The sequence below is a fragment of the Pan troglodytes genome, chromosome 22 (genome assembly GCF_028858775.2).
Source record: "Pan troglodytes isolate AG18354 chromosome 22, NHGRI_mPanTro3-v2.0_pri, whole genome shotgun sequence".
NCBI classification, from domain to species: Eukaryota; Metazoa; Chordata; class Mammalia; order Primates; family Hominidae; genus Pan; species Pan troglodytes.
In genome coordinates, this window is record NC_072420.2 from 43,644,770 (window position 1) to 43,666,600 (window position 21,831).

General features: G+C 45.9%; 1 protein-coding gene across 8 annotated transcripts in view; it reads left to right on the top strand.

Moving 5' to 3' along the window:
• PKNOX1 (PBX/knotted 1 homeobox 1) overlaps positions 1 to 21,831 on the top strand; it is a 59,893-nt gene that overhangs the window by 22,478 nt on the left and 15,584 nt on the right. For 4 of the 8 annotated variants that reach the window (XM_001142111.7, XM_054675089.2, XM_054675088.2 and 1 more), the window contains exons 2-6: positions 8,151 to 8,257; positions 11,315 to 11,442; positions 13,892 to 14,063; positions 16,903 to 17,073; positions 20,733 to 20,832. In XM_001142111.7, the coding sequence (XP_001142111.2) occupies positions 8,207 to 8,257; positions 11,315 to 11,442; positions 13,892 to 14,063; positions 16,903 to 17,073; positions 20,733 to 20,832 (622 nt within the window). In that variant the 5' untranslated portion in view covers positions 8,151 to 8,206. Of the gene's footprint in view, positions 1 to 119; positions 3,390 to 4,470; positions 4,770 to 8,150; positions 8,258 to 11,314; positions 11,443 to 13,891; positions 14,064 to 16,902; positions 17,074 to 20,732; positions 20,833 to 21,831 lie in introns of those variants that run through there. The other 4 variants (XM_009437901.4, XM_063803723.1, XM_063803722.1 and 1 more) reach the window with 3 other exon arrangements.

A 21,831-nucleotide genomic window follows, 5' to 3' on the forward strand; every position in this document is an offset into this window, starting at 1 on the left:
GACCTTGTCTCAGAAAAGCAAGACAAAGGGCAGGCTGTTCAGGATGATCATGATAGGTATAGGGACTGCTGCAATGGGATTGTGTAGTGGGGGAGACCTAGGAGCAGGAGTGGGGGCCATGGACGGAAAATTTAAGAGGAAACATCAGGGTGCAGGGGGTTCTGGCTGAACTGACCTAACAGGATTCTTGTGGAAGGAAGGCCGCTAGCATCACTCCTCTGGACCATAAACACTCGGGGAGTCCCGATCTCTCCTGAGCAGTGCACTGGCGCCAGCTTTCCAGAAGTGTGTGTAAGTCCATCATCCTTTAACAAGTTTGCTTAGAAAGCCGAGATGGTGAGACTTAAAAATGGAGTCTCGCCATGGACAGTTCTCATAAACAATTGTCTCCCAACAAAGTGGCTGACTGTGTTATGGCTGTATTGTTGCAGACCTTCTCAGATGTGTTTGCTGCAAGTTTTGTTTATTTGGAACTCTTTGGAAGCTAGCACAACTACATAGAAACCCATATAAGTTAGCCACCATGCTCAGCTAATTTTTAAAAAATTTTTTTGTAGAGATGGGATCTCGTTCTGTTGCCCAGGCTGGTCTTGAACTCCTGGGCTCAAGTGATCCTCCCACCTCGGCCTCCCAAAGTGCTGGGATTACAGGTGTGAGCCTCTGTACTCAGCTAATTTAGCTAGTTTTTGTATTTGATTTTTTTTTTTTTTAATAGAGTCTCTGTCATCCCGGCTGGAGTGCAGTGGCACGATCTCGGCTCACTGCAACCTTTGCCTCCCAGGTTCAAGCGATTTTCTTGCCTCAGCCTCCCAAGTAGCTGGGACTACAGGCATGTGCCACCATGCCCAGCTAATTTTTGTATTTTTAGTAGAGATGGGGTTTCGCTATTTTGGTCAGGCTGGTTTCGAATTCCTGACCTCAGGTGATCCTCCCACCTCAGCCTCCCAAAGAGCTGGAATTACAGGCATGAGCCATAACGCCTGGCCCCATATGCTGTTTATTTCATTTTTCCCAAGCAAACTAGGACTTAGAGATGGTTTCGCAAAGCCCTGCTGACTCATTTTCGACACCTCTCCACAGGACTAGTGCTATGCGTCAGCAGATGCTACCTCTGTGGGGATGGAGGTTGACTCAGACACAGTGCGTGGCCTCGGGAGCCTTACGTTCCAGCAACCACTTGACTAACAGTCATAAAAATTAAAATTGTAAAATATTTTGTCAACTGTGCATCAGCCAAACAAAAAAAAATTAAAATTGCCTAAAGTGGAACAAGGAGATATGGGATGAAGTCAAGCAAATTATGTGTCCAAAAATGTATAATGTCAGTGATTAGCTTCAGGAAGCATTTGTATTTAGTGCCTGTTGACATCAGAGACAGCGCTAGTAGTTGGGGATGCAGCAAGACGGGCCCCTGGCCCTTAAGGAACTTGTAGTCCAAATGAACAACTGAAATACTGCAGGGCTGAGCAGAGGGTGCTGTGTGAGGGTCCAGCAGGGACAAACTTAACCCCAGTGTGCGTGAGATTCATCAGGAAGGCTTTCTGGAGAAGGTGATGTGGGCAATGCATGTTCTCCACCTAGCCATGCCGAGAGGGAAGTGTGTCTGGGCAGAACTATCAGGCTGGGGAGGACTCAGGGGTGGGAGAGAACCTGGCATGCTGGGGAAGCTAAATGTGGTGATTGGTTTGTTTATACAACTTGGAGTGCGGAAGGGGGTCAGTGAGGGGATGCTGATGCCTGAGGGTGAGGGTTGGGCAGAGGCAATTTTAAGCATGTGAGTCACATGATCAGATTTCCATTTTAGAAAGCTTGGAGAATGGGTCTACTCAGGTAGCTCACACCTTGTGTTGTCCATTTTCACACTGCTGATAAAGATGTACCCAAGACTGGGCAATTTACAAAAGAAAGAGGTTTAATTGGACTTACAGTTCCACATGGCTGGGGAAGCCTCACAATCATGGTGAAAGACAAGGAAGAGCAAGTCATGTCTTACATGGATGGCAGCAGGCAAAGAGAGGAGCATGTGTGCAGGGGAGCTCCTCTTTTTAAAACCATCAGATCTTGTGGGACTTATTCACTATCGTGAGAACAGCACAGAAAAGACTTGCCCCCATGATTCAACTACCTCCCACCAGCTCCCTCCCATAACATGTGGGAATTCAAGATGGGATTTGGGTGGGGACACAGCCAACCATATCTTTGTGCCCCTGCCCCCTCCCAAATCTCACAATCATGTTTCAAAACCAATCATGCCTTCCCAACAGTCTCCCAAAGTCTTAACTCATTTCAGCATTAACTTAAAAGTCCACAGTCCAAAGTCTCATCTGAGATAAGGCAAGTCCCTTCCACGTATGAGCCTGTAAAATCAAAAGCGGGTTAGTTACTTCCTAAATACAGTGGGGGTACAGGCATTGGGTAAATACAGCCATTTCAAATAGGAGAAATTGGCCAAAACAAAGAGGCTACAGGCTCCCATGTAAGTCTGAAATCCAGCAGGACAGTCAAATCTTAAAGCTCCAAAATGATTTCCTTTGACTGCATGTCTCACATCTAGGTTATGCTGATGGAAGAGTGGGTTCCCATGGTCCTGGGCATCTCCGCCCCTGTGGCTTTGCAGGATACAGCCTCCCTCCCAGCTGCTTTCACGGGCTGGCATTTAGTGTCTGCAGCTTTTCCAGGTGCATGGTGCAAGCTGTTGGTAGATCTACCATTCTGGGGTCTGGAGGACAGTGGCCATCTTCTCACAGCTCCACTAGGCAGTGCCCCAATAGGGACTCTGTGTGAGGCCTCCAGTGCCGCATTTCCCTTCCATACTGTCCTAGCAGAGGTTCTCCATGAGAGCCCCGCCCTTGCAGCCAACATCTGCCTGGACATCCAGGCATTTCTGTATATTTTCTGAAATCTAGGCAGAGGTTCCCAAACCTCAATTCTTGACTTCTGTGCACTCGCAGGCCCAATGCCACGTGGAAGCTGCCAAGGCTTGAGGTACCCTCTGAAGCCAAGGCCCGAGTTCTACATTGGCCCTTTTCAGCCACGGCTGGAGCGGCTGGGATGCAGGGCACCAAGTCCCTATGCTGCACACAGCACAAGGACCCTGGGCCTGGCCCATGAAACCAGTTTTTCCTTCTAGGCCTCTGGGCCTGTGATGGGAGGGGCTGCCATGAGGACTTCTGAAATGCCCTGGAGACATTTTCCCCATTGTCTTGGGGATTAACATTAGGCTCCTCATTACTTATGCAAATTTCTGCAGCCAGCTTGAATTTCTCCTCAGGAAATGGGATTTTCTTTTCTTTTTTTCTTTTTTTTTCTTTTGAAATGGAGTCTCACTCTGTCACCCAGGCTGGAGTGTAGTGGCACAATCTTGGTTCACTGCAATCTCTGCCTCCCAGGTTCAAACAATTCTCCTGCCTCAGCCTCCTGAGTAGCTGGGATTACAGGCGTGCACCACCAAGCCCGGCTAATTTTCGTATTTTTAGTAGAGACGGGGTTTCTCCATGTTGGTCAGGCTGGTCTCAAACTCCTGACCTCATGATCCTCCTGCCTCAGACTCCCAAAGTGCTGGGATTACAGGCATGAGCCACTGCTCCCGGCTGGGATTTTCTTTTCTGTCACATTGTCAGGCTGCAAATTTTCCAAACTTTCATTCTCTGCTTACTTTATAAAACCGAATGCTTTCAACAGCACCCAAGTCACCTCTTGAATGCTTTGCTACTTAGAAATTTCTTCCACCAGATACCCTAAATCATCTCTCAAGTTCAGAGTTCCACAAATCTCTAGGGCAGGGGCAAAATGCTGCCAGTCTCTTTGCTAAAACATAACAAGTCACCTTTGCTCCAGTTCCCAACAAGTTCCCCACCTCTGAGACCTCCTCAGCCTGGACTTTACTGTTCATATAATTATCAGCATTTTTGTCAAAGCCATTCAACAAGTCTCTAGGAAGGTCCAAACTTTCCCACATTTTCCTGTCTTCTTCTGAGCCCTCCAAACTGTTGCACCCTCTGCCTCTTACCCAGTTCCAAAGTCACTTCTACATTTTTGGGTATCTTTTCAGCAACACCCCACTCCTGGTACCAATTTACAGTGTTAGTCCATATTCATGCTGCTGATAAAGACATACCCAAGACTGGGCAGTTTTCAAAAGAAGGAGGTTTAATGGAGTTACAGTTCCACATGGCTGGGGAAGCCTCACAATCATGGCGGAAGGCAAGGAAAAGCAAATTACGTCTTACATGGATGGCAGCAGGCAAAGAGAGGAGCGCATGTACAGGGGAATTCCTCTTTTTAAAACCATCAGATCTCATGTGAGACTTATTCACTATCAGGAGAACAACATGGGAAAGACTTGCCCCCATGATTCAATCTCCCACTGGGTCCCTCCCACAACACGTGGGAATTCAAGATGAGATTTGGGTGGGGACACAGCTAAACCATATCACGCCTGTAATCCAGCACTTTGGGAGGCTGAGGCAGGAGAATTGCTTGAGCTCAGGAATTCAAGACCAGCCTGAGCAACATAGCGAGACTTCATCTCTACAAAAAATTTAAAAAGTTAGCCAGCATGGTGGTATGGGCCTGTAGTTCCTGCTATTTGGGGGGCTCTGGTGGGAGCATCTCTTGAGTTCAGGAAGTCGGGGCCCCAGTGAGCTATGATTGCAACACTGCAGTCCAGCCTAGGTGACAGAACAAGAACCTGTCTCTAAAAAAGGGAGAAAAAACGAAAGCTTGGAGAATGGACTGGAAGAGGGAAGACTAGAGGCTCATACAACCAGGTAGGAGCCTACTACCACCATTGAGGTGTGAGGTGATGGTGCTGAATTGGAGCCACTGCACTGGGGTGCAGGGGAGCAGATGGAAGTGAAATTGGAGGGAAAGCAGAGATTTGGAGGAGAGCCAGGTTATGGTCAAGGTGGATACCTGTTAGGAGAGGTTCAGTGACAAGTTTGCAGATGTGTAGGGTCTCTTTAGAACAGCTGTCTTGGGGAAGAGTTCGTGAAGTGTTTTCCTCATATTTTAATTGCACATATTCCATTTCATGGGTGGCCGTTATCCGTTATACCAGGCTTCTGTTGAAAGTGGTTTCCAACCTTTTCTGTTACCAGTGGCTCCCATGCCATGTTGCAAGGGTGTACCTGTGTTGATAGGATTCCCCCGGGCTGTGAGATTGCTCAGTCACAGCCTTCTCCCTTCAGGCTCTCCTGCTCATTGGCAGCACCCTCAGCCCCACTCTTCCTTGGCACTCAGCCTCCTCTTCCTTGGTACTCAGCTGTCCTTGCCGTGGCTGGCGCTCCCACATCCTTGGTCCTCCTCCACGTGGCTTTGGGGGCACCACCTGGTTCTTTTGCTGTCCCATGGCACTTCTTCATCCTGTGCTGTGTCCTCCTGTCTCCCTGAGCTCCAGACTGTCTTCTAGCACAGGCTGTTCTCTCTCTTCCTGAATGGTCTCATAAAGTCTTAAGGCTTTAAACACATTAAATATCTAAAAATAAAGTTGGCTGGGCTCAGTGGCTCATGCCTGTAATCCCAGCACTTTGGGAGGCTGAGGCGGGCAGATCACAAGGTCAGGAGATGGAGACCATCCTGGCTAACATGGTGAAACCCCGTCTCTACTAAAAATACAAAAAATTAGCTGGATGTAGTCGCAGGCGCCTGTAGTCCCAGCTACTTGGGAGGCTGAGGCAGGAGAATGGCGTGAACCTGGGAGATGGAGCTTGCAAGTGAGCTGAGATCGCGCCACTGCACTCCAGCCTGGGTGACAGAGCAAGACTCTGTCTCAAAAAAATAAATAAATAAATAAATAAATAAATAAAAATAAAAATAAAGTTTTAGCCACCCACCCTGGCAGATTTATTTTTAGTATTGTAGGCACAGGGTCTTGCTATGTTGCCCAGGCTGGTCTTGAACTCCTGAACTCAAGTGGTCCTTCCACATCAGCTCTCAGAATGCTGGGATTACAGGCATGAACCGCCGTGTCTAGTTAGACGTATCTTTTTGGAGGACACAGTTACCCTCTACATATACTAACTATATTTTGATGGTGGCCAAATCTGCGTTTCTAGGCCAGACTCCCTTGCTCAGAGTTTTAATGGGGGTGTCTGAGAAGCATCTCAAACTTAAAATGTTCCAACATGCCCTCCCCTCCCAGGCCACAGAAGCTGCTCCCATTGACTGTGGCCCCACTCTTGTACCCATTGACCGTACCTCCTCTCTTGTACTCATTGACTGTGCCCCCTCCCTTGTATCCACAACTTTGCCCCCTCCCTTTTACCCCATTGACTGTGCCTCCTGTGCCCTTTGACTGCACCCCCTTAGTGGCTCCAGAATGACGCTGTTGAGGGTGAGTCCCGGCTCAGCCTCTGGCCATCATGGTGGCCGAGGCCACATTGCTCAGGCTTCTAAGGTGTAAGTGACATCACAGCAGTGCCTCCCGCGGATTTTGTGAGGCAGATTGCACTAAGATGGCTCAATGTGCTCAAGAGGCGACCTGGCTGCTGCCACAGCTGCTGCTGTTCTCACTGGACTCCTTGTTCCTTTTTCTTTCATTTGTTTGTTTTTGGAGATGGAGTCTTGCTCTGTCACCCAGGCTGGAGTGCAGTGGCATGATCTTGGCTCACTGCAACCTCTGCCTCCTGGGTTCAAGCGATTCTGCTGCCTCAGCCTCCTGAGTAGCTGGGACTATAGGCGCATGCCACCATGCCCGGCTAATTTTTGTATTTTTAGTAGAGACAGGGTTTCACTATGTTGGCCAGGCTGGTCTCAAACTCCTGACCTTGTGATCCACCCGCCTGCACCTCCCAAAGTGCTGTGATTACAGGCGTGAGCCACTGCCTGGCTCCTTGTTCCTTTGAACTGTCTCACTCAGGACAGGATGGTAGTCCTTCCGCATCCTGCAAGACTTGGACAGGATTTCTTTCCATTTAACACTGTCTCCTAAAGTGCTGCTTTCCTTGGGGAACTTTGCTGTTCTTGCTAGTCCAGAACAAGTGGCACAACTGCCCTTGACCTCCACATGACCTTCTCAGGGCAGCCCAGACTCTAAATGTCTGTGACCTGCACCAGCAGCAGCAAGGCCATGCCGGCCGTGGTCCAGCCCGGCTGCTCTCCCCCACTCTGCAGTGTTTTTCCACACCCATGCTGCAGGTGCTGGTTGCGTTCCTCCTCCATCCTTCAGTGCGGAAGTGGCATTTTGCTGTTTTCTGTTGTCATGAAGCAAGTGCGCCACACTTACCTGTCTTATGTGCGTGTGTATATGAGCATGCCCATCTCAGTCTCCCTGAGCGCCTCTTTTCCACCCCTGTCTCAGGCCTCTGTGTTAGCTGTTCCCTCTCTCTGAAACACCAGACTCCCTGATCTCAGCCTGTCTCTCCAGTCTCGGCGTAACAGCATCTTCCCAGCGAGGCCTGCTCCAACCACACGGCCAGGGAAAGCAGCCCAGGCGCCCTCTCACTTCACCCTGTGCCCATTCTTGACCCTGTGTATTGTGTCTCTCCCTTGCCTGGTTTGTGTCAGGAAGGCAGAGGCCCTGCCTGTCCTGCTCACTGCCGCACCCCAGGCCCAGCATGCTGCCTGGCATGGGCAGGCATTGACTTGATATTAGCTGGGCAATGAATGACAGTGACTGAAAATGTAATAGCAAGTCAGGGCCTAGCACAGGAAAATAAGTGATTGCTATGTAAGTGAAGGGTTGCTAAGTAGGATTTGGGTCATAACATGCTGTTAAGGATAATTTTTTTGTTCTCTACATGTAAAAATATGTATTTTAAAAAATTGGATGTCATGGGCTGGGTGTGGTGGCTCATGCCTGTAATCCCAGCACTTTGGGAGGCCGAGGCGGGCGGATCTCCTGAGGTCGGGAGTTCGAGACCAGCCTGACCAACATGGAGAAACCCCATCTCTACTAAAAACACAAAATTATCCAGGCATGGTGGCACATGACTGTAATCCCAGCTACTAGGGAGGCTGAGGCAGGAGAATCACTTGAACCTGGGAGGCGGAGGTTGAGGTGAGCCGAGATCACGCCATTGCACTCCAGCCTGGGCAACAAGAGTGAAACTCGGTCTCAAAAAAAAAAAAAACATTGGATGTTATGGAATGAGGGAGACAAAAAATGCTCTACGACTATTAACTGATGCTTTTCTGGTTTTGTTCTCCAGACATCATTTGCTTTTCACTCAAGATGATTTGATGTCTTATAAAACTCTGATGAACCATGATGGCTACACAGACATTAAGTATAGACAGCTATCAAGATGGGCAACAGGTGAGCTTGAACTTGATTCTGCATTCTAATTACAAATCAACCTGGCACTCAAGCATGGACATTGCTTTGTATACTTGCAATTCAATTGCCATGAGGTTGCATGCTCAGTGTTAGTGTATTATGCATTTATTGTACATTCGTGTTCAGAAAAAAAAGCCATAGAATAATACTATTTCCTTAACTGATACCAAGATTGCCAGGAATCTTGACTTCCCTAAGTCATACGACAGTTTCTTGGGAATTTACCTTTTTAATGTCAGTGATAATTAGCACTGTTACTTTGAAAGAAAACCCGGTTGATTTTCATGATGACAGATTCCCATGTTGACTGGTGGCTCTTCTGAGTGTCTAACTGGATGAGCTTTTGAATGGGAATCTTATAGCCTCGTCTCCCCAGTTGTAGGCATGAGAGGGGCTGTCCCAGTAATGAATTTGCAGGGGCCCCAGTGCTCTATCTTTGTACCTTGCTCATGCTTGGATGGTTGTGCCATACACGGGCAGCTCTCCATTGCCCTCCCACCATAGATGAGACTTTGTTCTCCTGGAAGCTGTGGTGTTTTGTGCTTTTGAGTATCTGAGTGTTTTGTGTTCTGTGAATGAATTGAGGAGCAGGTGGATCGAGACTTGGCTGAGGCCCTTGTGGTCTTTCTTGGCCTGCGATCTTGTTAAACACAGTGTTCTGAACCCACTGGCATTTGGCTCATCATCCCACTGACTCTGGAGCCAGTGAAGGGATTTGGCCCTGCCCTTTACTTTCCTGCCCAGCAAGCAGGGGCAGTGCAGTACCCCACTCTCGGCTCTCCTCCCCACCTCAAGGACTTCGGTGGCAAGGATCAGGCTCCGGAAAACTCACTGGAGCCATGCTGGTGAGGTCTGAGGAGGGATTAGGAGCTGAGGCGCTGGGTCCCCCTTTCCCTGGTGGTTAGTTTTACCAACCAGTCCTTGTTCAGTTCCTGTGGCAGAGATTTTTGTTGGTGGTGGTGGTGGTGGTAGTGTTTTTTTTTTTTCTTTGTATAGCAATTAAAGAAGGGAAATTCTGTGATGTAGTCAGCCTGCTTTCTTAGCCTAGAAGTCCTTAGTCCTTTGGTATTTCCAATTGACTTTTTTTTTTTTTTTCTAAAATGCAAATCTAATAATGTCCCGCCTGAGCTCTCCAGTGGCTCCCTGTGGATTCCTGTGGGTTTCATGCAAAGACTGAGCTGCTCTGTGGCCCGAATCGCCTGGCCCCTCTGGACCCCAGGACGCCCCCAACATCTCTGCCTGGCATATCTTGGGCACCTCTCTGCCTGCCCTGGAGCACCGGTCCTCACTGTTCCCATCACTCTTCTCCCTCCTGCCTGCCAGGTCTTTGCTCTGACCCCACTGCTGCCTCCTGTGCACCAAGGCATGGTGACCACCTCCAACACAGCCTGGTTGCTACCAGCCACCTCCTCCCAGGCAGCTGTGCCAGGTGCAGATGACACCTGGAGCACTGCCCTTTTCATACCCGAGTGTTTCCCAGGGCCTGGGAAGTGTTTAATCAGCATTATTTTAAATAAACATTGAAATATATCTACAGCGTAGACCTATCATAATTATTTTACCATTTTTCCAAGGTTGAACATTTAGGTTTCTCTCTTTTCACAATCATTTTTTTTTCAAATACTGAAATGAATCTTTTAAGGCTTTTTATTTTTTATTATTTATTTATTTACTTATTTATTTATTTTGAGACAGTCTTGCTCTGTTGCCCCGGCTGGAGTGCAGTGGTGTGATCTCAGCTCACTGCAACCTCCGTCTCCCAGGTTCAAGCAATTCTGCTGTCTCAGCCTTCTGAGTACCTGGGATTACAGGTGTGTGCCACCACGCCCAGCTAATTTTTTTGTATTTTTAGTAGAGACAGGGTTTCACCATGTTGGCCAGGCTGATCTTGAACCCCTGACCTCAGGTGATCCGCCCACCTTGGCCTCCCGAAGTGCTGGGATCACAGGCATAAGCCACTGTGCCTGGCCTTTTTAAGGCTTTTTATACATGCTGGCAGATCGCCTTACACGAATACTGTGTCCACTTAGGCTTTATTGCTTTTATTTTTTTTTTTTTTAAGAGAAACATAAACAGTTTTCCTAATATGTTGTACCATTTAAAGGCAGCAGAATAGAAGTCATCTTATTGCAAAAACAAGACATTGGAGGGAAGAGAGCGCAGGGCTGGAGGATGTGAGAGGCGTCCTGTGGGGGTGGGCGTTCATGGCTGGCCCCCAGTCTGTCTGGACAGTGGGGATGGCCCCGCTCCCATGAGGTCTCCCCGCCCCCGCTGCCCCAAGCTGCTTCCTCAAGGGGCAGAAGCATGGCCAAATCCACCACGGGAGAAATGACCCGTCCTGGTCCTGAGGAAGCTGAGGTCAGGACAGTCTAATCTGCTGCTCATGGATAACTAAAGTTTACTTTCACGAAATTTTGTTTTTGTAAACTGATTTTTTTTAACGATTTAAATATTTTTTACCTAAATGACAAAGGCATTGCTTGTTTAAAGCAGTTTAAATGATAGTATCTTTTAAGGCTTTAAGTAAACACAGCTGGCCTTTTCCTTTCTGAATGCAGTGACATTTTTATGGCTATGTATTGCTGAGGTTTGCGGGTAGATATGGGAGAAGTTCAACCCTGTCCCAAATACGTAGCATATGGGTTAGGTTGTGTCTGTGACATGGTAAGAAGACCTTGGACTATTTGTTTATGCTTCTCTGACTGTAGTATTGCTACACGTGAGGAGATATAGCAATAGACGGAGGAGTAGATTGCACATGTGCCGTTCTCTTCATTAGGCCATCGCCAGTGTTATTTTAAAATCACGAGCATTTCACAGACATTGGTTATCTCAGTTCTTAAGCAGTTTGGAAATTTTACCTTTATTTTAAAGCACATTAAATTCAAAGCTGTTTTGTTGGTAGCATTCTTTACATATGATTGCAGTCATACTGCTGTCTGGCAATTCCCCACTCCAACTGCATTCCTGTTGGAGCATGGAATACCTCGTAGTAGTTTGTGTTTGCTAATAAGAATTATCTTCCTCCTTTTACAGATGCAAGTAGTAACAGAGTTAAAGACAGAACAAGATCCAAACTGCTCTGAACCTGATGCAGAAGGAGTGAGCCCTCCCCCTGTGGAGTCTCAGACCCCGATGGATGTGGACAAGCAGGCCATTTATAGGTAGTGCCCGGGGTGCCGGCTGTGGGGGCCTCAGAGGAGTGAGGAGCGTCCACAAGTTTGTTAAAGGGAACACCAGAACTAGTAGCGAGGCAGAGTTGTGAGGTGCCATTATGATGTGATAACTGCTCGGCTGAAAATTTTCTCAGATTAAGATGTTATTTCTGGCCAGGTGTGGTGGCTCATGCCTGTAATCCTAGCACTTTGGGAGGCTGAGGCGGGCGGATCACTTGAGGTTAAGAGTTTGAGACCAGCCTGGCCAACATGGTGAAACTCCATCTCTACTAAAAATACAAAAATTAGCCAGACATGGTGGCACATGTCTGTAATCCCAGCTACTTGGGAGGCTGAGGCAGGAGAATCACTTGAACCAGGGAGGCGGAGGTTGCATTGAGCTGAGATCGCACCACTGCACTCCAGCCTGGGCAACAAGAGCGAAAGTCTGTCACACACACACACACACACACACACACACACACACACACACACACAGATGTTATTTCTAATACCTATAAAAGTTTTAGAATATCAATCTATAAATTTTGTGTAACCTTGCAAAAAGAAATATTCAGGCACAGATGATTTTACTGAGAATTCTACCCAACATATAAAGAAGAAGAGAGCAGCAAGTCTGCATAGTCTCTTTCAGGAAGTAGAGGAGGAGTGAATGCTTCCCACCTCACTTTATAATTGACATCACTCTGACACTAAGACCAAAGACAATACCAAATAAGGAAAATACAGGCCAATATCCTTCATGAACTTAGATGTAAAAATCATCAATAAAATATTAACAAATCAATTCTAGCAATATGTAAAAAGAATAATACGTAGCGACCAAGTCAAGTTTTTCCTGGGAATGTCAGACTGGTTTAGTATTTAAAAGTCTGCCAGGCGCAGTGGCTCACACCTGTAATCCCAGAACTTTGGAGGGCCGAGGCAGGTGGATTACCTGAGGTCAGGAGTTCAAGACCAGACTGGCCAACATGGCGAAACCCTGTCTCTACCAAAAAATACAAATATTAGCCAGGTGTGGTGGCGCATGCCTGTAGTCCCAGCTACTCTGGAGGCTGAGGTGGGAGAATCACTTGAACCCAGTAGGCGGAGGTTGCAGTGAGCTGAGATCGTGCCACTGTACTCCAGTCTGAGTGACAGAGAGTGAGGCCCTATCTCAAAAAAAAAAGATTTTTTTTTAAGTTCAGCATAGAATTATATATAACTCAGCAATTCTACTCCTATGCATATATATACCTAAGACAAATGAAAAAAGTCCACACAAAAACGTGTACATGAATTTTCATAGCAGCACAGCCTATCATGGCCAAAAGCTGGAAACAGTGCCCATGCCCATCAACTGATGAATGAACAGACACATGATGGCATCTCCATGCAATGCAAGAATATTTAGCAGTAAAAGGAATGAAGTGGCGGGCGCGGTGGCTCATGCCTGTAATCCCAGGACTTTGAGAGGCCAAGTTGGGCAGATCACTTTAGGTCAGGAGTTCGAGACCAGCCTGGCCAAAATGGTGAAATCTTGTCTCTACTAAAACAAAAACTAGGCCAGGCATGGTGGCTCACGCCTGTAATCCCAGCACTTTGGGAGGCTGAGGCGGTTGGATCATCTGAGGTCAGGAGTTTGAGACCATCCTGACCAACATGGAGAAACCCTGTCTCTACTAAAAATACAAAATTAGCCGAGTCATGGTGGTGCATGCCTGTAGTCCCAGGTACTTGGGAGGCTGAGGCAGGAGAATCGCTTGAACCCGAGGGGTGGAGGTTGTGGTGAACCGAGATCAAGCCATTGCACTCCAGCCTGGGCAACAAGAGCGAAACTCCATCTCAAAAAATAAAAAAAATTAGCTGGGCATCATGGCGGGTGCCTGTAGTCCCAGCTACTTGGGGAGGCTGAGTAGGAGAATCGCTTAAACCTGGGAGGGCAGAGGTTGCAGTGACCCGAGATTGTGCCACTGCACTCCAGCCTGGGCGACAGAGTGAGACTCCGTCTCAAAAAAAAAAAAAAAAAAAGGAATAAAGTACTGATACCTGTTAAAACACTGGTAAGCCTTGGACACTTTATGCTGAGGGAAACAAGCCAGACACCACGGTCACATGTTAGACGATTCCCATTTAGACAAAATGTCTAGAAGAGGCAAATATATAGAGATAGCAAGTAGGTTCTAATCGGCTGGGGTCTGGGAAAAAATGGAGAATGACTGCTATTGGATACAGGGTTTCTTTGCGGGGATCATGGAAATGTTCCAAAGTTGACGGTGGCAATGGCTGTGCAACTGTAAAAACCGTTGAATTGCATACTTTAAATGGATGAACTGTGTGGCATGTGAATTTTCACCCAACAGAGGCGTTACGTGAAGTATTGCAGGCGTACACGCAAAGACATTCTCATGGAGATGTAGAATGTAAATGGATTCTTTTTTTTTTCTTTTCTCCTCAGGCATCCACTATTTCCATTATTAGCTTTGTTGTTTGAAAAATGTGAACAATCTACACAGGGCTCTGAAGGCACAACTTCTGCCAGTTTTGATGTAGACATCGAAAATTTTGTAAGAAAGCAAGAGAAGGAAGGGAAACCTTTCTTTTGTGAAGATCCAGAAACTGATAATTTAGTAAGTAAAATAAATTTTATTTTTAGTTTTCAAAATGTGAAATCTGTTCATGAAATTTTAGGCTTCTAAGTAGAACTTCAGACTGCTTGTAGTTCTGCTAAAGGAGAGACTCATACAACTCTAAAAGAATTTTTATGGTGTGTGTAATGTGGATATCCCCAAGTCTTCCAGCCTTCTCTAGGTATCTTTTATTTATTTAGTTCTTATTTTTAGATTTATTTTATTTTTGTAGACACATCTTACTGTATTCCCCCAGATGGTCTCAAACTCCTGGCCTCAAGCAGTCTTCCCTCCTCAGTCTCTCAAGGCCCAACCTACCCTTTCCTTTAAAAATAAAATAAAATAGGCCAGGCGTGGTGGCTCACACCTGTAATCCCGGCACTTTGGGAGGCCAAGGTGGGCGGATCACAAGGTCAGGAGTTCGAGACCAGCCTGGCCAACATCTGGGCTCGATGTTGGCCAAAATCCCATCTCTACTAAAAATACAAAATTAGCCAGGCATGGTGGCACATGCCTGTAGTCCCAGCTACTTAGGAGGCTGAGGCAGGAGAATCGCTTGAACCCAGGAGGCGGAAGTTGCAGTGAGCCGAGATTGTGCCACTGCACTCCAGCCTGGGTGTCAGAGTGAGACTCTGTCTCAAAAAATAAAAATAAAATAAAATAAAATAATTTGAGCCTCCATGCCAAATGGACACGAGGATTCAGTTCTCTGCACAGTGTTTGTAAAGGTCCGTGGGGCTGGGGTGTTCGGGTGGCATGTCTGTGACCTGCGTCTGTCCTTGGTTTATATTGACGTGGACACAGACTTGAGCTGTATTCTCCAAGACAGCTCTTTTTTTTTTTTTTTTGAGACGGAGTCTCGCTCTGTTGCCCAGGCTGGAGTGCAGTGGTGTGATCTCAGCTCCCTGCAAGCTCCGCCTCCCAGGTTCAAGCCATTCTCCTGCCTCAGCCTCCCGAGTAGCTGGGACTACAGGTGCCTGCCACCACGCCCGGCTAATTTTTTTTGTATTTTTAGTAGAGACGGGGTTTCACCGTGTTAGCCAGGATAGTCTTGATCTCCTGATCTTGTGATCTGCCTGCCTCAGCCTCCCAAAGTGCTGGGATTACAGGCGTGAGCCACCACACCCGGCAACAGCTCTGTCTTGAGGCTGACAGTGATTTGTGATGCCCTCCCCCCAGGGCCAGGGCTCCAAAATCCAGCATTTTCTGTGCCCTCCAGAGGCAATGGAGAACATCTTGGTTCCATCATCACTGGATTGCTCTGAACGAGCTGCACCTGAGGCACCTGTACAGCACTGTCAGCTTGGTCTGGGCAGACCACACTCTCTGGGTCTACTCTCCTGCCAGAGTGTAACCACCTGTTTACTTCTCAGAGCTGGGTACACAAAGATCTGGCATCAGGGAACCTTCACTGGATTCCCTTCGAGCCATCTTGGTCCCATATCAAAACCCTGGTTAGGGCCTTCAACAGAAAAGGTTTTTGGAAAACTCATTTTTCCTAAATAAATTGCTGAGGTCTTAGTTTTTAAGAAAATTCTCATTATATACTCAATGCTTACCATGAAATAGATTTTGTGGGTGAGTTATCTGACTTGGATCTGTCTCCTCCTCTCTGAGATGAGACTAACAGTGCATGCTCTTTGGGTGAGGATCCGATGCTCTCTCCACCCCTGAGTCTGTGGTCCGCATCCATCTTCCCATTGGCCCACACCTGGCTTGGCCCAGTGAGTAGAGCACAGGTGTCCTCTGCACCCCACTAGGCTGGCAGGGACCAAGGTTCTTCTGACTGGTGAGTGTTTAGCACAGGGCCTAGCAGAGTTTGACACTCCATCATTTTTGTTACTGAGTGATTCATTTATTCACTGCATAGATACCTACGAATTCCTACCACCAGATTTACAGGTGAAGGAGATGGGCTTCAGAGCTGCTGATTCATAGGCAGCTGGTGCTTATGAAAATGGCTGCATTATTGGTATTAGTTATCTATTGCTGTGGGACAAATTACCCCAAAATGTAGTTACTTAATATAAAACTATACAACTTTGGCCAGGCGTGGTGGCTCACGCCTGTAATCCCAGCACTTTGGGAGGCTGAGGCAGGTGGATCACCTGTGGTCAGGAGTTCGTGAACAGCCTGACCAACATGGTGAAACCCCATCTCTACTAAAAATACAAAAATTAGCTGGGCGTGGTGGTGCACGCCTGTAATCCCAGCTACTCAGGAGGCTGAGGCAGGAGAATCACTTGAACCCAGGAGGCCGAGGTTGTAGTGAGCTGAGATGGCACCACTGCACTTCAGCCTCCAGCTTGGGCAATAAGAGTGAAACTCTGTCTCAAAAATCAAAACAAAACAAAAAAAAATGATATAACTTTTAGAAAAATCGCAAGAGAAAATCTTGAGGATCTAGAACTAGGCAAAGACACCAAAATGGAACTTTATGAAAATGTAGCACTAGCCTAGGGTGAGTGTGGATGTGTCCCTATTTGTGGATGTAGAAACAGGAGTAGATGAGGGTGAGTCACTTGTCCTGCCTGCCACAGAGCGAATCAGTGGAAGGGCTAGGCTTTGGCTCACAGCCCACACACCTAGCACTGGGATGCGCCGAGGTCACCACCATGCGCCTTTGTCTTCCCTGCACACCAGATGCAGCCAAACATCAAAGCCCAGGTCGGTGGCACCGGAACAACACATCAGTTTAGAGGATTTCTGATGTTATTCCACTTTGGTTATTGGCAGTAGAGATGGTTCCATCTAATGACTAAGAACTGGTATGTAGGATCATGATAACTTACAATAATGCCACCTTTTTCTCTGAAAGTCTTCATTTTCTCTGCTCTAGATGGTAAAAGCAATCCAGGTTTTGCGCATTCATCTTCTTGAGCTGGAAAAGGTTAACGAACTCTGCAAAGATTTCTGCAGTCGATACATTGCTTGTCTAAAAACAAAAATGAACAGTGAAACTCTGTTGAGTGGAGAGCCTGGAAGCCCGTACTCACCAGTGCAGTCCCAGGTACTTACGTTTGGGGGTCTCGCTTTCCCTCTCTGCCACTGTGAACATCTGCATTGAGTCATGAGACCACCAGCTCTTTCAGAATTCACTGGGTCGTCTTAATGACTTTCTACAAGAAGGACCCTCCAGGTCTCTGACCCCAGCCTGGTTTGGGAATGAACTCCCTCAGATTATGAAGTGAGTCCTCAATCTGCATACTGGGCCCCCGGTCCCATGTTTATGGAAGGCACAATTCCATTCATTTCTTTCTTTTATTTCTTCTGAAAATATTTTACTTATTCTTTTGAAAAATTGTGTAAAATACATATAATATAAAATTTACCATCTTAGCTATTTTAAAATTTACAGTTCAATGGTGTTAAGTTTATTCACATTGTTGGGCAACCATCAACACCATCCATCTCCAGAACTTTCTCATCTTCTCAGACTCAAACTCTGACCCCATTAAACACTCATTCCGGATTCCCCCTCCCCTAGCCCCTGGAACCCACCATTCTACTGTCTGTCTCTGTGAATTCGATGACTCCAGGTCTCTCATGTTAAGCGGAATCGTACAGTGTTTGTCCTTCTGGGTCCTTTGCTTGTTTCATTGTGCAGAATGCCTGGAAGGTTCATCCATGAGGAAGCACTATTGTGTTTTAGCCATTCTGATGATATGTAGTGATATTAATATTTCTTTGTGGTTTTAATTTTCATTTCCCTGATGGCTAATAATGTTGAACATTATTATACCCTCTGTGTATTTTCTTTGATAAAATGTCTGCTGCTTATGTCTTTTGCCTTTTTTTTTTTTTGAGACGGAGTCTCACTCCATCACCTAGGCTGGAGTGCAGTGGCGCGATCTCGGCTTACTGCAAACTCCGCCTCCTAGGTTCATGCCATTCTCCTGCCTCACCCTCCTGAGTAGCTGGGACTACAGGTGCCTGCCACCACACCCGGCTAATTTTTTGTATTTTTAGTAGAGATGGGGTTTCACCGTATTAGCCAGGATGGTCTCGATCTCCTGACCTCGTGATCCGCCTGCCTCGGCCTCCCAAAGTGCTGGGATTACAGGCATGAGCTACCACGCCTGGCCGTCTTTTGCGCATTTTTTAGTTGGATTTTTTTTTAACTTCTGAGTGTTGAGAGTTCTTTGCTTATTGTAGATACTAGTTCTCTGTTGGATATATGGTTTGCAAGTGTTTTCTCCAAGTCTATAGTAGCTAGGTATTTTTTTCATCCTCTTAACAGGCCTTTTTCAGAGCCAGCCTTTTTAATTTTAATAAAGTTCAATTTATTAGGTTTTCCTTTTATGGATCATTCTTTTGGTGTCAAGTCTAAGAACTCTTTGCCTAACCCTAGGTCCCAAAGACTTCGTCTTAAGTTTTTTCCTAAAAGTTTTTAAATAGAGACAAGGTCTCACTATGTTGCCCAGGCTGGTCCCAAACTCCTGGGCTCAAGTGTGAACCACCATGCCTGGCCTCAAAAGTTTTATAGTTTTACATTTTGCATTTAAATCTGTGATCCATTTTGAGTGGATTTCTCTATAGAATAACTCTCAAAGCTGGGCACATTGTTTCCTCCCACCCTGTGATTCCTTTTCAAAATTGTTTAGCTATTCTGGTTCCTTTGCCTGTCCACATAAATTTTAGAATGCTCTTGTGTAGAGCTACAAAAACATCTTGCTTAGATTTTGATAGGAATTGTATTATACCCGTATATCAATCTGGGGAGAATTAACATCTTTACTGCATTGAGTCTTCCAGTCCACAGGTATGGCATGTCTCTCCATTGATTGACAACTCTGATTTCATTCATCAGTGCTTTGTAGTTTTTGACACATAAGTTGTGTACATGCGTTTTTAGAATTATACCCAAGCATTTCCTTTCCTGGCCTGTGCCATCTCGAATAAGAGTGGCAAGAGCAGACATCCTTGCCTTGTCACCGCCTTAGGGGACACCTTTCAGTCACTCACTGTCGAAGATGTTGGTTGCAGGTTTCTTTCTAGATGCTCTTTATCAAGTTAAGGAGGTTCTCCTATATTGCTTTTTTTCTGAGAGATTTTATTTTGTTCAATTTTGTTAAATGCTTTTCCAGCATTGATTGATATGATTATGTGATTTTTCTTCTTTAGCCTGTTAATAATGGACATTACATGGATTGGTTTTTTGAATATTGAACAAGCCTTCTATTCCTGGAATAAACTCCACTTGGCCATGGCACATAATTCTTTTCATATGTATTCTTGAATTCTATTGGCTAATATTTTGTTCAGCATTTTTGTCTATATTTGTAAGGGATATTGGTGTATAGTTTTGTTTTTCATACTGTCTTTGGTTTTGGTATCAAAATACACAAACTTACATAAAATGGATTGGGAAGTATTCCCTCCTCTTATTTTTTTCTGGAGATTATGTAGACTTGGTGTTATTTCTTAAATGTTTGAGAAATAGAATTGATCTATTTCACCTAAGATGTTAAATTTAGGAGTTTAGAGTTGGTCTAGTATTCTCTTCATAGCCTTTTGGTGTTAGCAGGGTCTATAGTGATCTCTTCCTGTTTTATTTCTGATATTGATCTTTTGTGTCTCTATTTTTTTTTTAGTCAGTCTTTCTAGAGGTTTATGTAATTTTCAAAGAACAGTGTTTTGTTTTATTGATTTTTTTGGTTGTTTTTCTGTTTTCAGTTTCATTGATTTCACCTTGATCTTTATTATTTCCTTTCTTCTGCTTTCGGTTCATGATGTTCCTCTTTTTCTAAGATCTTAAGGTGGAAGCTGGGATGATTGATTTGACTAGCTTAACTTTTATTACAACCTAATTAATGTGGCAGGCTTTAAGCGTAGCCGCTAAGCTTACACATTCCGCTCGATGATGGCCCACAGAATCACCGCCTTGGGGTGGTGTCCCCTTATGCTATGTAACTGCTCACATGTCAGGGCATGTGAGTGTGCCAGGCTTGGCACTGGAGGCTCCTCTCCCCTGCCAGCTGCCCACCCAGGCGTCACAGTCAGTGGATAAAGTGGCCCATGTGGATCTAACCCCAGATGCATAGAGTCCTCCATGGGGCATGTACAAACATTTGCATGGGGCTTGCTGTAGGCCGGGCACAGTTCCAAGCACTGTACAAGCAAGAACACTGGGGAAAGCCAAGATCACACTTAGTCTGTGCCGGGGTCAAGAGTCAAGGTGGGTGCCAGGGGATGACTCCCCAGCACAGCTTGGAATACCTCAGCCCTGGTCACTTCCAGTGCCTCCCAGGCCTGTGCTATAATCTCTTGAATGCTCTTATCGGTCAGGGAGAGCTTGGTTCATGGAAAACTCAAGAGTCCACCAAGCCAAGTCTAATGAAAAAGATGTGTGATCAGAAAGCAGGGTCTTCCTCGTCATACTCCTGAGCTGTAAGGCACGTGGAATATGGCAGTGAGATGAAGATAATCTTTTGGAAGCCACAGTGCAGGCTGATGTTGCAGGCTGGCTTGTGTTTAATACACAGTTGAACATCTCTTGCTTTCCGTGTGTGCTGCGTGCATTCTGAAGCCGCGTCATCTGAGGATGCTCTTTCCCTCAAGCTTCTCTTTCCTTTTTTAATGGTGTCATTATGCTACTTATGTTAAAGTTTTAAACATGGGTTTTCCGTTTTCTAGTAATTCCTTCAACATGTGTGTTCTGACTTGCAGCAGATTCAAAGTGCCATCACAGGCACCATCAGCCCTCAGGGAATTGTGGTGCCGGCGTCCGCGCTGCAGCAGGGAAACGTAGCCATGGCGACGGTGGCAGGTACGATGACAGAAAAATGGACATGCTCTCCATGAGTTTTTGCAGAAAATGGTCCTGTGTGTTAGAATGACAGTATAAATATAATTTCAAGTTCATGCCATTTTCTAATATAGCAATGTTAGAAGCTAGAGGTCTCTGAATGCCTCTTTCTTGTTAATACTCAATAACAAATATTTTATGCAGATTGTGTTTCTTTGTTTCTGTACCAAAAATATATTGGAAAGAAAAAAGGTTTTATGTAGGAGTTGAAAATATACACCAAAAACCAGTTGTCATTTTCAAATAACATAGTTTTTTGTTGTGCTTTTAATAGCACCCTGAAAATCTTAAGTTTTATCATTAATTGATGACAAATAAAAATGCAGTCTTAGCATTGGTATTACTTGTAGAACAAAACCGTTACAGGAAAGGGACAGATTCCAGAGTTCCCTGGTGCGTAGAGAACATTGAAAACACAAAGCATCATGGAAATGGGACATGGCGAAGAGGGAGGGGTAGAAATTTACACCAAAGACCTCACATAATAGCACAAAGGGAAACCTCAGTGGGAAAAAAAAAGCACCGTTGATCCAAAAATATAACTAGAATAAAATAGTTATTATTTAGTACCCTTGGCCAAATCCTTAACGTGCTAATTTTAGGAAATAGTAGAAAGCAGAGGCTAGCAAAAGGAAGGGAGCCCTCACACCCCAGGTCAGTTGGTGGTGTGTGAGCCGGGCTGTGTGGGCTGCCAGGCACATAGTGCCCACCCACCTGCCCACCCACTGCTGCAGGTGCCCGAGTAGCCCACCCAGGGAGTTTGTTTTGATACTTTATAGTGACAAGTCAACTGGCAAAGGATTGTTGATCTTTTGAAATGATTAAAAAGCTCATCAAACCAGGGATTTTATTCCTTTTGTAAGTATATCAAGAAGAGGGCTGGTCGCAGTGCCTCACATCTGTAATCCCAGCACTTTGGGAGGCCAAGGTGGGAGGATCAGTTGAAGCCAGGAGTTAGAG